General features: G+C 52.6%; 1 protein-coding gene across 6 annotated transcripts in view; it reads left to right on the forward strand.

The window, feature by feature from the left end:
• Positions 1 to 17,942, forward strand: part of NFATC2 (nuclear factor of activated T cells 2) — a 164,360-nt gene that overhangs the window by 105,554 nt on the left and 40,864 nt on the right. For all 6 annotated transcript variants that reach the window (XM_047770859.1, XM_047770856.1, XM_047770855.1 and 3 more), the window contains exons 7-9: positions 10,268 to 10,323; positions 10,724 to 10,850; positions 13,458 to 14,147. In XM_047770859.1, coding sequence (XP_047626815.1) covers positions 10,268 to 10,323; positions 10,724 to 10,850; positions 13,458 to 14,147 — 873 coding nt within the window. The remainder of the gene's footprint in view (positions 1 to 10,267; positions 10,324 to 10,723; positions 10,851 to 13,457; positions 14,148 to 17,942) is intronic.

The following is a 17,942-nucleotide window of genomic DNA, read 5'->3' on the forward strand; positions in this document are numbered from 1 at the left end:
CTTTGTAGTTAGGTTCATCTGTGCCATAGTTTAGATTCCACATATAAGTGATATCATATGGTATTTATCTTTCTCTTTTGGTCTTGCTTCACTTAGCATGAGCATCTCTGGTTGCATCCAAGTTGCTGCATATGGCATTGTTTCGTTCTTTTTTATAGCTGGGTAATATTCCCTTGTATATATAATCCATTCATCTGTCTGTGGGCATTTGGGTTGCTTCCATGTCTTGGCTATTGTGAATAGTGCTGCTGTGAACATGTGGGTGCATGTGTCTTTTTGAATTATAGTTTTGTCCAGCTATATGCCCAGGAGTGGCATTGCTGGGTCACATGGTAGTTCTTTATTTAGTTTTCTGAGGAACGGTCATACTGTTTGCCATAGTTGTGGTACCAACTGACATTCCCACCAACAGTGCAGGAGGGTTCCCTTTTCTCTACACCCAGGGGATTTTCTTGACAGGCTCCTCCTTGACCATCACCTCTCACACTCTGTCCCCTTCCGTCCCATTGTCCTGCCCTCTTTTCTTGGTAGCCCTTAGCTCTATTGGATTTGCCTTGTCTATTTGTTCACTCATTTGTTTTCTTGTCCCCCCCCCCCCCCGGTTAGGGTTCCTTGAGGAAGAAGACTTGGTGTTTGCTCTGGTATCTGCAGAATCTAGAACAGTCCCTGGCACTTCATAGGTGCTTATACATATTGTTGAATGAACATGTCATCTCCTTTAATAATCACATGGGCCCTGAGAGGCTGGCAGCCTTAGCCCCATTTTATAGATAAGGTAACGGAGGCTCACAGAGGTCAAGCCATGGACCCCAGGTCAGCTCACTGCTAGTGACAGAGCTGGAATCCCAAGCAGCATTTATTATTGTCACCCCCCCCCCCCCGAAATCTCTCCAGTCACATTCAAGAGGACGAAGAGGAACCAAACAGATCAGGACCTTTCCTATTTACTGTTTTCAGCAATTGCTGAAAAGCCGTTCTATAGTCTCTGCAACTGAAAAAATGTGTAACCTTCCAGGCGAAGTTCACGCCGGGAAGTCCAGGCTGTTCCTGACTTCAGCTGGGAACCCTGGCCCCCGGCCACCCAGGCCTCAGGCGGAGTCGGGGGTCCCAGCAAAACATTGCAAAACAGGAAAAAATCTAAGGACACAAAAATAAAAGTGATGTGGCAGCGGAAACGGGGTTGCCATGGCTCTGAGCGACTCGCCGCGCCTGGGTGGGATCCAGTGTTTTGGAAGGTTCCTCCACATGACACAGGGTTTTGGAATTTTTCAGCTGGTAAATCTTTCTTAATTCAGGGCCCCCGGCCCCCGCCAAGGAGCTCCCTGGCTCTCTGTGTCCCGCGGGGGCGTAGGTTGGAAACGTGCCTGTGTTGGATTACTCAGCTTTGAAACTTAAATTGTTTGAAGAGGACTTGTTTTGTTTTGTTGGACGATTTTCTTGGAACAGTCTGATGGCAGAGGCTTCTATCACCTGTTGAGAGGGCAAACTGACTTTTTCGAAAGGAGGCGTGGGTGGTGGAATTCCCTCTTTCCCACTGAGTCATCATCCGAATATGAGTCATTTTATGACTTGGAGGTTCCCAAAGGTTGTATTTTGAGCTTTGTTTAATAAATATAAATGCATAGGCTTAAAATAAAAATTTTTTGCTAAATTAAGTAGTTTTCCATGAATTAGTACCCTGGAAACGCTGGAACAGACTTCGAGAAAACACCTTCTCTTCCCACCTGTTTTTCTCCACGGCTTTGCTTCCACGCGGTCTGGTGTTTGCTGAAACAATAGACCTCGTCTGGGAGCCTCTCTGCCTTGGACTCCCCTCTGGGAAAGGTCAGACTCCAAGCTGGGCTTGACCATGACTAAGGCTCTGGAGACCTTTGCCCTTGGTGACTCATGTCCACAGTGTCATCGGTCCCCTGGGCTGGAGCCCACCACTTAGATACAGCTGGCTGGGATGTGAAGCTTCGCTCCAAAGGCAGAGGCCAGCTCGCTGCTCTGAAGCCCCACTGGAGACAGAGAAAATGGCCTTATTTTCAGAGGCCTGAACTGTTGCCCAAATTTCAGTCCTTTTGCATGAGAGAACAGACTTTGGAGTGAAAGAATCCTGCTGTTTAAATGCCTTCAAAAGAGGACACGGAGAAATGAGGTTTCTAATTAACTGGGGTTGTAGTGTTTCCCCATCAGAAATTGCTCTTGGCACCAACAGATGTTCTGTGATTTGCAATTAGCAGGTGGGCATTTCCACCCTGGTCAAGAAAATCATAGTATCTTTTATTAATGAACGGTCTGACACCCTGTTGTCCTATTTTTTCCTTTATGTTTGGTCGAACGCCTTTTTTTGTTGTTGTTGTTAAAGTAAAAATTGCAGATATCTAAGCCGTAAGCAGGCTGGATTGTGGATCATGCAGACTGGGCTTGAAGCCTGGATAGGCCTCATATTTTGTGCTTTGGGATTCAGTTTCCCCATCTTTAAGAGGGAGTCGGTAGTTATTTTAGCACTAAAAGGAGATCAAAGATCTGAAAGGGTCGGACCATGGAAGGTGCCCAGAAAAGTCAGCTGACCTTGCACGTGTCCCCTGGAAGCAGGGAAGGCAGGCCTGTGTTGGTTTCTTGTCCGGGAGAAGAACCTTTCCTGGCACGAGTTTCTCCCCTCCTCTCACCCCGGAGCCATCAGGCTCCTGCTGTCACGCCTCAGTGACAGCCCACCCCCTGCCCCCAACTAACAGATGGGGAGGCCACTTGCTCGCTCGCAGAATGAGGTTGGCTGACTTGCTTGAGGCGATGGAGCACATCAGAGGAAGACTGGGTCCCACACCCCCCACTTCCTCGTTCCCAGAGGGACCGGCTCTGTGAGCTGGGGTGGGGCATCGCTGAGAAGAGGCGCCTCTAGGATGGGATGCAAGAGGAGCTGAAGTCCAGCCTCCACATTAAATGACCTGTCCATGCTCTTTTGGCCTCGCTCTGCTCACTCAGCCCCCAGGACTTCCATAGGTGCTCCCTAGACATTCATTGAATACCTACTGTGTGCACGTGCTGTGCCAAGCACTGGCGGGGCAGGGGGAGGCATGTGACAGATGAGGTTCCTGCCCTCGGGCTGGACAGTCTCAAACTTGTTTGTAAGCAGGCCACCTTGAGATGGGGAGAGTGCAGGGAAACCATAAGTAGGAGCAAGAACGAAGGATCTGGTGGTCAGGAGAAAAATAGAAAATGTGGAGTTAAATTAAAATCTCAGACAACTAACTTCTTTAGTATGGATGTGTCCCATGCAGTGGCAGAGTTTGGGACATACGGATAGGTTAAAAGATATTCATTGTTTTCTGAAATTCAGATTCAACTGGATGGTCTATGCTTTAGTTCATTAAATCTGGCAACCATGGACTGAGCAATCAGGGAGGACTTCCCTGAGGAGGTGGCTTTGAGCAGAACCCTTAAGGTGGGAAGTAGGGAGCCACGTGGATGGTGGGAAGAATGTCCCAGGCAGAAGGAACTGCCCCGTGCCAGGGTCCCTGCGTGGGGAAGAGCTAGGGGTGTTTGGGGAACTGAAAGTGGATGCAGGCAGCTGGTGCAGGGTGAGAGCCAGGGCAGAGTGTGATACCCGTCAAGCCTGGAGAAGTCATGGAGGGAGGGGGCTGGGCCATATAGGCATGGGGAGGAGTTCGGATTTCATTCCAAAAGCAAGTAGCCGTGCGAAGCTTTCAAACAGGGGAGTGCCACGATCCCATTTACATTTTGAAGATTGCTCTGGCAATCTGGGTGGAGAATGGATGGTGGGGGGTGGGGGAGGGGAGGCGGGGACAAGTGGAAGCTGGGGGGGTGACTGAGCAGCCGCTGCAGTTGTGTATGTGGGGATAGGGTGGGTGAGCCCTCCAAGGAAGGGGTGGGCAGGTGAGAGGGGGAGGGATTGGGGAATGGAGGTGTTTTCCCCCCAGCTTTCAGTAAAGACCAACGTTGTACCCTGTGGCGGGGCAGGGGGGGTGTTGAAATTCTAACTAAGGGGCGCCTCCCGATCCCCCATCTGCTCCACTCGTTAAGTCCACGGAGGATGCGTTTCTCGGCTAGTTAACCATCGTAAAGCGCAGCTGGCCTTGACTTCAGCCGTCTTCATTTAGCTAATTTGTAAAAGCAGAGCCAAGCCTGGGAAGCATCACACCCAGTTTCCTAATCCAAACGCACACTTGGCTTTCCTGCCCGCTTGCCCCGAGCCCCGCGGCGCACTCATGCCCGGCGAGGATGGCTTTGCTGCCCTCCTTGTCCGAGCGCCCTCCCTTCTGCTCTGAGCGCTGACTCGAGCCCGCCGCTGACACGACACGAGACGGACCCCGTGCCAGCCCTGCCGCTTCCTGATGCTTTGCTCCGTCATCAGGTCCCAGAGCTGCCCGCAAAGAGAAACCACTCAACCAACCCAAGCATGAGGGCTGTCGTCTGCACACATGCTGGCTCCTGAGGCGGGTTCTCCCGGCTCCGCGGCCAAGTTAACACCAAGGCTGTAATGAAGCTTGAGCCGTGCATCGCTCCCCACCCCCCATTTCTTTCTTCTCTTGCAGAGTCTTGCTAAGTCTTCTCTAGACCCAACCTCTCTGCCCAAAGAAGTTGGCTCTTTTCTCTTCCCCTCTGAGTAAAGAACTGGAAGAGCCGATTGCATGCTGGCTGCCAGCCCCTCTCAATTTAGGACGGGGGAAGTTTGCCCGAACATCTGCTCCGAGAGTCCGAAGTCCTTTATTTCATCTCAGCCCAGAGCAGTAGAAGCAAACGTGGTCTTCTTGGGCCTCTTGTGTTTTGGGCAGCTTCTCCCAGAGCCCCAGGCGTGGGGTGGGGAGTGGCAGGTGGATTATATGGAACTCAGGCTGAGTGGGTCCAGTTGAGTCTGATTGCTTGTCTGCCCCTGTATCCAGGCTCCTGCCTTCTCAGGCGTTTCCCCAAAAGGACTCTTCATCAAGGGTAGGTGATTCCTCTTCTGGCTGGAGAGGCCAGGGGTCAGGCATTTCCTGAGCCCTGGCTGTGGGCCAAGCACTGGCAAATCCTGAGGTCTGTCTGTTCGTTTATTCCGCCAGCGTTTACTGAGCAACTATTGAGCGCCAGAGAGGTAGTGCCAGGGAGAAAACAGAGAACAAGACAGCTGTGCGGCCCACTCTCTGGGTGCCCGGAGGCTCGCAGGGGGCGAGCTGGAAAACCAGTGGGCAGATCGAATGATGTCAGAGAGTGGAAGGTGGGCGTGGAAAATGACAGAGGATGGGGAACTCCCAGAGCTGGTCCTGAAGGATGGGGAGGAACTGGTCCAGGTGAAGGTGGAGAAAGGCAGGCGTGGCTGTTGGAGGGAAAGGGAAGGTGGTGTGTCCCAGGGCTGAGCCAGGAGGGAAGCTGACGAAGGAAGCAGCGTCCTGTCCCAGGCGAGGGGAGGGATCTTGAGTCCATTTCTCTCCTGAACCCTGGTGGGACTCAGGGCCCTGCTTCCTTGTCGGGGGGGGGGGGGGGGGCCCAGAGAGCAGGGAGACAGCTGTGGCTCCTATGAAGGCCCCAGCAGCCTGCAGAGGCCCTGCTGTGCGGTACGAGATTGGTCAGTGCTGGGAGTCCACTCCCGGCCTCCCGCTAAGATCGCGGCCCCAGAAGGTCCCTGGGAGCCAGCTGGTCAACAGGCAGTTGTAACATACCTTCTTCTTCAGAGAAAACTTTATTTTCAAAATGCACAAAAAAGGCACAGCAATTAAAATCGTCCGTAATTCTAGCATGTTTCTTGAGCCACGTGAAGGAAGTCGTGAAGGTCTCGCTGCATCCTCTGGTCCCAGGAGGGGGAGCGGGATGGCCATCGGGCCGCTCGGGGCGCAGGCTCCCCAGGCACAAGCAGAGATGCTTAGAGACTCATGAAGTGATGTCGTGACGCACACACGCTCCTGCCACTCTTGAAACAGTAATATAGCAGGTCAGAAAACGTTTCCAGGTCAGAAAACATGATCGTCCTTTTTTGAAGCTATTTCTATACCTTCTATACCTGGTGTCACATACCAAGTATGGGTGGCCCATGATGAACTCAACCAGTCTCCATCAGTGGATATTTCTCATGCCATTATATTAATGTGCAATGAGAAGTGTAATGCAGAGAAATGAAACAAGAGGCTGTGGTACCCGCCAGAATACTTGGGTCAGCCAAGTCTTTCTCCCTGAAGTTGCACCTGAGACACCAAATTCTCAAAGAACAATAGCAATAACAGCTTTTGCTATGGGCTGGGTGTTTTGCTAAGGATTTGACCTATACTTGTTTCTATTTGAGTTTTGGCCATAGCTCTTTGAAGTCAATCAATTAACTCTTATAGTTGGCCTATGAGGAAAGCGAGGCACAGAGAGGTTAAGCTACCACTCAGAGGCCACACAGCGAGTAAATGGCAGTGACAGGACCTGAAGGCAGACAGAGTGATGCTAGACTGGAGAGTCCTGCCAGCATTCACTGCCTCCCGGAAGCTCCGTTCAGAGGATGGGATTACTATGTTTTCTTGGTGAAACCCCAGGACCTGTGAGCTGAGGTTCTCTGCGAGGTGTGGAAATGGAGAAGAGCCCAGGAAAATGGGCTGGACGTATTTTGCACACCACACGGTTCCCTTAGAGCCCAGCCCCCTTGGGGTGTCCCCAGCACGTGCTGGAGCACTGAGGAGGGCCACAGCAGGGTTCCCTTCCCGTCGGGGACTTACTGGCTCAGCAAGGAGTCCAGGCACCATAGGAGGGGTACAGCCAGGCTAGATGCCTGAAGCTACCCATGGGGCTTTTAAAAAGTTGAGATAATGGTGAAAAGACCCATTTTTGAAGGGAAAGACACCCAGGCACCCTGCTCCCTGTCTCCCATCCACAGACACACAGACATCATGCCTTTGTTAATTCCCTCCGCTCGCGCCTACAGGCAGAGGTGTTTATGAACACAATCAGAGAATGTGTATTATTTTCTTTTTCCTCTTCCTTCCTTCCTTTCTTTCTGAGGGCTGTGTTTATAACATATGGAGGTTCCCAGACTAGGGGTTGAATCGGAGCTGTAGCTGCCGGCCTATACCACAGCCACAGCAACATAGGATCTGAGCCTCATCTTTGACCTAGGCCACAGCTCCTGGCAACACCAGATCCTTAACCCACTGAGTGAGGCCAGGGATTGAACCTGCGTCCTCCTGCATCTTCGTTGGGTTCGTTACCGCTGAGAATGGTAACGGGAACTTCAAGAATGTATATTATTTTCTGATTGAAAAATGCTTGTGTTTTCTTTTCCCCAATATTAACACATTATGGAACACATGCAAAAAAATGATAAAGGAGGTGATATTTAAATAATCTGTCCCCACCAGCCCTGATAACAGCGCTTGTCAAAGTCTGTCTAACACCTACACTCTGCCTGGTCCCTTCTCCCGGGATGAGCCTGTGGTGTGCACGTGTTATGATAATCCATGATGATCGTATTTTGGATGAGAGGCACAGAGAGGTCAAGTATCTCATCCAGGCTCACACAGCTAATTGGGGGCAACACAGGAACTCAAAGCTGGGTCTCTCTGCTCCCGAGTTTGGGGTACATAGGAATGAAATGGGAAGTGTTCTGGTGACACACAGAGGAGAGGTCCATTCTGGCTCTGGGACACGCTGAGAAGGCTTGGGGTTGCCGTAAATGTGACACAGGACACGGGGGTGAGCCGGCATTTCCTTCTAAGTCTCACAGGCTTCTTAGCGGAGCTGACGTGGGAGCTCAGGGGGCTGGGATACCTGGTGGCCGAGGGCCTCCTGGGCACGTGCTCCTGATTCTGAAGCAGAGAGAAGGTCAAGTCCTTGGAGTCAAGGGCCTGCGGTCCAGCAGGAAGGGTTGTTCTGTCCTGACAGGAGGGGCCGGGCTCCTCGCTTTGGGGACAAGTGTGCAGCGGCACAGGGGGGATGCTGCCCGCAATAGTATTGGGGGGTGGCTTTTTCCAGCTGAGTTGCCGTACCATCGTGAGAACACATCAGGCGCGTCCTAGCTGAGGGCCATTCTGCAGAAACCCAGCCGGGTCCCCTCCTTCCGTTCTGGGGGCGGCACCTGCCTCTTTCCCTCAAAGACCCCCACCCCCCCACCCCCCGCAAGACGGGGCCTGGAAAGAAGATGGGAGATGCGGGGCCGGGGTGGGGCTGTGGGAAGGCGCGGTGCACAGCGCTCTCAGAAAAGGCCACCATGGTCAAGTTCCCACGTGGGAGCCCCACGTGGTTCGGTCATCTGATTGGTTTCTTTCTTTTCAGAAGAACAAGATCTGTATTTTTAGGTGAAATCTCATTTCCAGGTACTTCTCTCTCTTTCCTCCCAGTTGGGAAGCGTCTGAAAACGGTCCTTTCTTTTCCAAGTGAGGGAGGCTCCCACGTGGTCATGAACCAAGCCCCTGGAGCCCTGGGGCCCTGGCGCCACTGATGGCAGAGCTGTTCAGCCAGTGAGAGGCTAAAAAGGAGGGCGACACACCAGCACAATGTTCATCTCTGCAGTTTAATTTCTTCATCTTCTGCAGGTGGTGAATAAGTGTGTTTTTTATGAGGATCCGCGTCTAGCGCGTACTGCCATCTGGGCGGGGGGAGTGTCTCTCGGATGACCTTTGACCTGCCTTTAATAAAGACATGGGGATTTTCTGTCTTCTGTCCAGGGCTTTGCACACGGCAAGCACCCTGTCTTGATGTCTTAACTTTCAATTCCTTGATGTCTGTCCATCTGTGCTTTTGCGCAGTGGCTGATGTCAGCTGCTGGGTTTTTCCCGGCCCCAGTGGCAGCCTCTGGAGCTGCTGACCCTGCGTACGCTTGGGCAGGAGAGGTTCACTAGGCACCGGCACTGGGCTGGGTGTTGGGGAGACGGTGATGATTATAACGTGGTCCCTCCCCCAGGGCTCTTCCACTCTAGCGAGCGTGGGTGGCATGGCCCTTTTCTTCTCCCGCTTGGACAGCAACCCGTGTCTTCCTCAGTCACTTCAGGAATCGCACCTAAGGCCGAGATGTGCAGCCTTGGCTCGTTGGAGGGCGCTCCTCCGGCTCCGTGCTTCTTTCTTCCGGTCATCTAGATGGCATCATCTTTGGTAGCAATTACGAGACGTTTTATTGATTATTATTTGGGGAAATAGGTTTTATACGAGGTAGTAGAAACTTCAAATAATGATAAAAACCAGATGTCTTCAGGTCTTTGAACCTTAAGAGCTAAGACCACATGGGTTCAAATCTAACCTACTGCAGAAGCTGCTCATAGTCGTGCTTACAAAGAGAGGGGGTTCTTTGGCCGGATGATACATGGCACATGCTCTAGTCCACCTTGGAGGGTTACGCTATACCTGAGCAGATTAAAGGCTCTGAGAAGTCCTGCAGTAAAGCAACCCAACTGGACTTTGACTCAGCACTTTCCGGCTGCTTATTAGCTTGCCGAACTCGCTTCCCTTTCTCGTAAACCCATCTAATATTCTTCAGAGCCAGTGTTCCACCAAACACCCTGGAAACACTTGTGGAAACGATTTGTTTCAGCTGAAAACTGCCCACTGGCCAACGTAGGTGGTCAGCAAAAGAATTCTATTATTTTCAAATGCAGGGTTTTGTTTGGCCCAACTTCTTGGCCCCAAACTGGGGAACGAGCGCTCCACTCCAAGGAAGGGGCGTTTACTCTTGCGCGAAAGCTCTCGGCACTTGTTGAAATGAGTCCTGGGAGATCCAGGCTCTCTGTTGACTGAAAGGTGGAGGGTTGGATGCCTGTGTTTCCACCCTCTCCAGGGCCTCAGAGCCAGGACGTCATTTAAGCCTCTTAGGACAGAATATGTAAGCCACCTGTGTTCTCAGACAACGAAGAAGCCGTGTCTGGGACAGCCAGGGATCTGTCATGGGGCCCCTGTGATAGTCTTGGCATATGTAGAACATTTTGGAAATGGTCTTTGGTCGAACAAAGCATGTTATAAAGTAAAAGTGTATAACAACACTTTTTTTTTTTTTAATAAAAAAAGAAAGATACATAGACATTCAGATATAGAGAAAAAAGATAATGGTGTAGGGATGATGGGTAATTTCTATTTTTCCTTATTTTGGTGTCATTGCCTGGTTTGCCGTCATCAACGTGCATTCCCTTTGCAAAAAGGAATATTCATCTATAGAAACAAAAATACATATATGCACAGGTTTACACATGTAGCACAAAGGCACCGATATCCTTTACTGAAATGATCTAATATGGAAGCCAAGACCCATAGGAGTTGGTGAGTTTTTGTCTCACATCTTTGGTTGCCGAGAGTTCCTTCAAAGTCGGTCATTTTTCCATTTTTCCAGATGGGCAGCAGATTTGGGAGATGGAGGCCACGGTGGATAAAGACAAGAGCCAGCCCGTAAGCATCCGGACGCGCCGCCCGCCCGGCCCTGTTTCACCCCTCCCCCGCCTCCCCTGTGCTGTCTTTGCTCCTCTTTTTTTCCTGCCTTCATCACGGTGCCAGGGCTTTGGACCTAACAGGTGCTCAGTAGGTACTGAGTTGATGAGTGGATTAAGTGTTTATCAGGCCCTCTGCTCTGTGACAGGGCCAGGGGCATCTTAATTTGCTTTGAGAGGGTAAGTGGTTACGTTGTCTTCTCTGCAGCTGCAAGGCCAAGCTCCCTCCACTAGCATTTTGCCTGGAAACACAGGGGTCGTGCCCCGGGTCCTTTGGGGTGGGCCGGCTCGCCGAGCCTGGGGCCTGGGACAGGAGTGGAGATGTGGTTGTAGTGACCTTGTGGACAACGCCTCTCCTCCAGAACATGCTTTTTGTGGAGATCCCCGAGTATCGGAACAAGCACATTCGGGCATCGGTGAAGGTGAACTTCTACGTCATCAACGGGAAAAGAAAACGAAGTCAGCCTCAGCACTTTACCTACCACCCAGGTAAGGAGTGCTCTCTGAAGGCCCCTTGGGTGTGGAGAGGCGGCTCCGGCATGTGGGTGAGGACCCGTGATCTGCGGGGCAACCTCGGGCCGGTGACTCAACCTCTCTGAGCGCCAGTTTCCTCATCTGTCATACGGCGCCTTCCTATTCTAAGAGTTACAGAAATCACATGCACGTAAAGTGCCTGGCACAGGGCACGTCAACAATGTGAGCTGCTGTTGTTATTAACATCTTCCTTCGCGAGGTCAGAATCGGAAAGGGGCACCTATAGACTTGTTCACCAGAAGGTGGCAAAGCAAACGACTTCTTGTCCCTGATTGAGATGAGATTTGGTCACGACAGGAGTAGAAGCTGATTGTGCTCTAAAGCTGTGGAATCTTAGGGACCCCACGGTGGGGGGTCAGCTGGTGGCCAAATGGAGTTACTGGTGGATAACAGGCCCAGAGGCCTCATCCCCACCCAAGCTCGCCGGTGCCAAGAAGGGGCCGAGCGCCACTTCTCATTCATTCATTTGTCTGGAAAGTGTCTGCGCGCCGGGCGCTGTGCTCGACTTGAAGGTGCAGCAGGGAGCAGATACCAGTCCCGTCCTGGTGGGGCTGATGGTCTAACCGAAGGGATTCAGATGAAAGATAATAGCGAGTTGACGGGCTTCAGGTAACACTGAGATCACTGGTGTGTTGGCGTGTGGTTAGAGCTGCAGAAAGAGGCTGCAAATGTCCTAAAGCCGAGATGGGCCTGCAGCCCCCTTCCCAGGAAACTTAGAATCTGAGAATGTTCGCCAGGGTCTAACTTTCACCCCGTGACAGTTTCACATGGCGCCTCCAGGTGGCCAGAAGCACAGAGGCCAGGGGCTGGCTTTGTCCACAGGTGCGTGTGGCCCCTGTGAGCATTCCCGGGACTGGTGTGATGCACCATGGGTGGCAGAGGCCTGATGGGACCCGGATCTGGGGAATCTCCCGCTCAGCCTTCCTTTGTAATGGAGAGGTTTTCACTTAGGTGTCATGTGCTCTCACCTCTCCAGTGTGGTGACGAGCCCCCGCCCTGAGCCCGCGGCGCTGACACTTGGTTGTCTGAACTTGGCTCGAGAGAGGACGCAGGGCCCAGGTGCCTGGGGACAGTCTTTGAGTGGCTTCCTGAGAAGGGGTTTCTGTGGTTGGTGTCAAAGCTGCCTTTTGGCTGTAGAGGCTGAACCTCCTTTGCCTCCTCCGCCCCCAACACTCGGGAGTCCCCCGGCTTGATGACAGTCCTGTCACTGACTGATTTACTCCAGTGAAAGGAAACTAATGCCCAGCTCATGAGGCAGCTGCTGCTTCAGTAAAGGATGTTGGCGAAGTACGAATCCTGGTGGACGTCCTGGGTAGGGAGAGGTGAGCAGTGACCTCACCAACACTAAGCATAGTAGTATAGAAAAAAGAGCAATGACAGCAAGCAGGGAGCACTTACTGTATACAGTCGCTGTGCATACAGTTCACACCATCTCATTTCATATTTTTTTTTGTCTTTTTTGTCTTTTTAGGGCTACACCCATGGCACATGGAGGTTCCCAGGCTAGGGGTCCAATTGGAGCTACAGCCGCCAGCCTACACCACAGCCACAGCAATGCCAGATCCAAGCTCGTCTGTGACCTACACCACAGCTCACGGCAATGCCAGATCCTTAACACACTGAGCGAGGCCAGGGATCGAACCTGCAACCTCATGGTTCCTAGTTGGATTTGTTTCTGCTGCACCATGACGGGAACTCCTCATCTTTTTTTTTTTTTTTTTTAGAGTATTTGATTTACAGTGTTGTGTCAATTGCTGCTGTGCAGCATAGTGACCAGTCATACAGAGAGGTACATTCTTTTTCCCATACTCTCTTTCATCACATTCTACCCCAAGAGATGGGATATAGTTCATTTAATCTTGCCAACAGCTCCACTGGGTAGATGTGATTTTTCCTGCCAGCTGATGGGGAAGCTGAGGCCCAAGCCACAAGCCTCACTGCTCCAAAGTATACAGAACTAACGAGGAAGGCTGACCCTCGCAGTTTGGCCATCCCTTTGTCCCAAAAACATCGAGCACCGGTTAAGTACCAGATAGTATTTTACCTGCTGGGGACCCAGCATTGAACAAAGAAGACAAAAAAAAAATCCTCCCTTTGAGGAGCTGACGTTCCAGTGGGGGAGCTGACATCCGAGTACATTGCACGTGCTCACTGGTGTTTCAGATGCTGAGTGTTAGGAGGGACCACGAGCAGGGAAGAGGAATGGCAGCTGCAAGGGCAGAGGAGGGAGGCGGAGGCATCATTTTACATTGGTCAAGCGCTCTTTCCTGAGCTCTCCCCCTAGGCAGAAAGGCTGCCCACCTCCCAGGGCTGACTCAGACCCCACCAGCCACTTCCCACTGTCAGAAAGGCCTGTAGTTCAGGATTATCACCCAGGGTAAAATTTCTAACCTAAGACAGTTGCCCTGCGAGCCTCTTGCCCAAGGCTGATAGATGACAGAGTCCAATTCTTTGGTCCCACCTGGGCTCCCAAGGCCATGCGCCCAGCCACTGTCTGCTAACCCTCTGTGTACTCCTGCAGCCCTAAGAGTGATGCACGCGTGTGCTTTTCTCCTCTCACAGTCCCAGCCATCAAGACAGAGCCCACTGACGAGTATGACCCCACTTTGATCTGCAGCCCCGCCCACGGGGGCCTGGGGAGCCAGCCTTACTACCCACAGCACCCAATGGTGGCTGAGTCCCCTTCCTGCCTCGTGGCCACCATGGCTCCCTGCCAGCAATTCCGCTCAGGGCTCTCGTCCCCCGACGCCCGCTACCAGCAGCAGAACCCAGCGGCCGTCCTCTACCAGCGGAGCAAGAGCCTGAGCCCCAGCCTGCTGGGCTACCAGCAGCCGGCCCTCATGGCCACCCCACTGGCCCTCGCGGATGCCCACCGCTCCGTGCTGGTGCACACCGGCTCCCAGGGCCAGAGCTCGGCCCTGCTCCACTCCGGTCCGGCCAACCAGCAGGCCTCACCCGTGATCCACTACTCACCCACCAACCAGCAGCTGCGCTGTGGGAGCCACCAGGAGTTCCAGCACATCATGTACTGCGAGAACTTCGCACCCGGCACCACCAGGCCCGGCCCACCCCCTGTCAGTCAAGGTCAGAGGCTGAGCCCCGGGTCCTACCCCACGGTCATTCAGCAGCAGAATGCCACAAACCAAAGAGCCGCCAAAAATGGACCCCCAGTCAGTGACCAAAAGGAAGTATTACCCTCGGGCGTGACGATCAAACAGGAGCAGAACTTGGACCAGACCTACTTGGATGATGGTAAGATGTTTATTTTTCTCATTGCCCATGAGTTCGGTGCCCTGAAGCATCGCCCCCGCCCCCGCAAGTTCACCCTGCAGCCTGGGTGTCTTCATTCACCTATTTGGGCCCCAGCGTCCCCCTGTTTCATTTAAAAGGGTTAAAGAAGAAAGCCTTTAAAACCTCACCCAGCTCCGGTGCCTGAATCATTTCCCAGCAGGGGTTTGGGGTGGGTGGTGAGTTTTAGTTACCTCGCCCTCCCCCCCACAACCACTGCAACACAAAGAGCAAATGAGGGCAGTTCTGGCCCCAGGAGTGTCCCCTGGGTCACGAACTGGGTCAGTTTAACCACTTCCACTCTCTTTCCGTTTGCCAAGTTTAGACCAAGGATAGGGAAACAGAAAGGAAGGAAAGCCAACCTTTTATTCCTGGAGAGAGAGAGAAAAAAAGTCTATAGCCCTCTTTTGTGTATCTAGGGGAGGCCGGGGTGGAGGGAGAAATTTCGTTGAAAAGTGTCTCTATCAGAAGGGTGCATGAATCGGGGGCTTGCAGGCAGGCTGCGGGCATATCTGCCCCGTGCCAGCGGAACAGAGCAGCTCATTGATGGGAGGGGAGCGGCGGGCTTCCGTTGGGGTGAGCCCGGCCGATGGTGTGCCTGGGCCAAGGAACAGATGCAGAGGCAGCTTTGTGTGTCCGTAGGTGCCTGAGTTTGCGGGCGGGGGCCCAGCTGGAGGGTAGCCTTGTTGGAGTGGCTCTGCATGTGACATTGGTCTGTGACGGCAGGGAGGAGGGCCCCGTGGTGTTGGCAGCACTCACCTGGGGTCAGCCAGGTGCTGGTGAAGGACGGAGAGGGCGGGGCAGACAGAGCAGCCTTCCCCGAAAAGGCTCAGAAACAGGAAAACGGAGGTTTGAATTTCTTAACGGGAGAAGGAGAGCCTTCTCCGCTGGCTGCCACCCGCAGCTCCAGCCTCGCGTGTTGCAGGCAGTAGCATCTAATGTACCCTTAAACCTCAATTGTTCAGGAACACTTACTCTCAGGAACCCAGCCAAGGGGTAGGAAATAAGGCAGAAAGCTTGGAAAGAGCCACAGTAGTTAAGCAAAGACCAGGGGTTGGATCCCAGACCTGTCAGGGGCAGGTCTCCTTGGGTGCTCACTCAGATATTGTTGACTTTGACTTTAGAGAATTTTGATGATGCGGGTTAGTTATCTGTGGCTTCTGCGACTTGTACTCTCCATGTCGTCTCTCTAGTAAAATTAACTTTGAAAAACTTCCTCCAAGTACATCCGACAAAGATCCTTAGAACCACTTAGCATAGGGCCAGACAGCCCCACGTGCTTTACAGGGCCGACCTCAGCGTTTTGCTGAGTTAATAATTGATCTGTCTTATCCTGAATAATCAAATACAGGTTGAATTAGGGTCACTGTGTTCAGTTTTCAAAGACAGACCCCAGTGCCGTCCATTCTGAAACAATTCACACCTGAAATGGTGAAGATAGAATTTGGGTGCTTATCCGAAAGGGGGGTATATCGTGTGGAAAATTCAGCGAGTGCAGAATGCCTTACCCGAGCGAGCGGATAAATGAGACGCGGCTGTAATCGGACCTCTCTCCACATGTGCACTTGGGGGCTGCGTCAGGGCAGAGGTGCTTCATCAATAAATGAGGCCCGAGCAGAGCCTGGAACTTTCCCCTGCTGACTCCCTGTTGGGGGTTGGTTGAGTCGCTAGAGCGAGAGGTGTGCCAGCCCCTCCCACCCTGCCTGTCACCCCAGGCCACAGACCAATGGCGAGCATCTCAGGCTGAGGGGGGGGGGGTCAGTCCCTGGTTATCCACGATGTGTCGCTATCCAGGTGGCCTGCGGTGGTCTGGGGTAACCTCTGAGTGTCCACTGTAGCCCCAGACCCACGGGGCACCTCCTGCTTTCACAGAAGCTTGAGTTATGGAGACAGCAGCCGAGAGTGGAGACCCTCTTGGGCCTCCTAAGTGTCTTTCTGAACACAGGGAGGTTCACGGTCACGGTGAGGGTGATCTCCGAGCAGGTCCGTAACCTGAGCTGACTCTAAGGCTGTCTCGGAGAACCTGGTACAGTGAAATTGCTTCTTCTGATAGAACCTTTTCTTAGATACATTCTGCACAAGCCCAGTTTCCTGGGCTTTTGGGAGGGTTCCATGGCTGCAAAAGGGAAAAATACTTGATAAAACCAGTTTTTAAAAAACTTGTTTCCTGCAGGACTTCTCAGAGCCTTTACTGAGCTAGGGGACATTATAAATCTCTAAAGTGAGGGGGATGCGGCACTTAGCAAAATTACTCCATCCGGAGTTCCCATCGTGGCTCTGTGGTTAATGAACCTGACTAGGAACCATGAGGTTGCAGGTTTGATCCCTGGCCTCACCTAGTGGATTAAGGATCTGGAGTTGCTATGAGCTGTGGTGTAGGTTACAGACATGGCTCAGATCCTGTGTGGCTGTGGCTGTGGCGTAGGCCGGCACCTACAGCTCCGACTCGACCCCTAGCCTGGGAACCTCCGCATGCCGCAGGAGCAGCCCTAAAAAGACAAAAGACAAAAGACAAAAAAACAAAACAAAAAACCACTACTCCATCACAGGCGAGAGACCACACAGCTCCAGGGGTGCACTGTTCACATTGTGTGTGAATGAAGCCCTTGGAGTTGTACAGTGTGGCAGGCCTGGGACCCTCTCCCCGACATTTGGGAAGAATGAGGTGAAGGAGTCTCAGAGTTCAGAGCCAGCACCCCATCTCACATGCCGGATTCAGGCTTCACGTTCCTAGAGCCCAAGCCCCGAGTGGGCAGGAGAATCATTTCTACCCATGTGGTCCCCAAAAGGCAGCAAAGTGGCTGCTGGTTAGATGCTCCGTGCTTGACTGGCATTGTCCCCAAGGCTCTGCCCAGCCTGGGTCCCTCGGATGGGGAGGTGCCTGGTGGCCTGTGGTGCCCAGTGATGAGCTCTAAGCTGCACCATTGATGGAGGTGCCAAGAAGAGGTGGGTGCAGCTTTGGCCCCTGGTTTGCTGGGTTTCGGGTCTAACAGATGCCTTCTGGCCTCTGCGCTCACAGAGCCGTCTCAGGTTCCACCGTGGGCCTTATAAAGACGGGATCCAGCTCTTCGGCATTTCTTTCTCGACAGATAAACTGGAACCCCCTGGGTCATTTCTCTAGTCTGTTTGGGAGGCATCCTCGGTCCTCTTCTGTCCCTTTCACCTAGTCCCCAAAAGAGGTCTCTCCTACAGATCTGGCTGCACAAACTCCAGCAAAGCACGCCTCCAAGGTGGGGGCTGGTTCTCCTGTGCCATTCACTTGCCTGGAGATTTTGGCAAAGCTGACTTTCCTTGGAAAGTTTGTGAGAGCTGAGCTTGAGTGTTTTGAGGGTCAAAGGAAGGTTCCGCCAACTGGAAAAGAAAGGGGTCACCAGAGGACTCGGGTCCAGATGCAAGCAGATCACTTAGAAGCTGACTGCGTGGCTCGACTGTGGTCTCGGGAAGTCCCAGCGCTGGGTTATCTTCCCCCGACCTTTGCTGATGATCCAGAACGTCTTGTCTGGCGCTCCCACCTGGTCCCTCTCTCTTCTTCCAAACTGCATTCCTGCACACAGACACTGTCTGTCTTGGCCCCGTTGTTTTTTTTTTTGTTTTTTCTTGGAACTCCAAAATGCAGCTTCTACTTTCTCCACTCCAAGGACTCGGAGACATTTTCCAAGAGTCTTTTTTGAGCTAATAGCAAAATAAGCGATATTCCAGTGTGACCGTACCCTCCCTCCTTGTGTTTCTCTGCCCGCCCCAGCGCAGACACTCTTTCAC

This window comes from Phacochoerus africanus, chromosome 3 (assembly GCF_016906955.1).
Source record: "Phacochoerus africanus isolate WHEZ1 chromosome 3, ROS_Pafr_v1, whole genome shotgun sequence".
In the NCBI taxonomy this organism is placed as follows: Eukaryota; Metazoa; Chordata; class Mammalia; order Artiodactyla; family Suidae; genus Phacochoerus; species Phacochoerus africanus.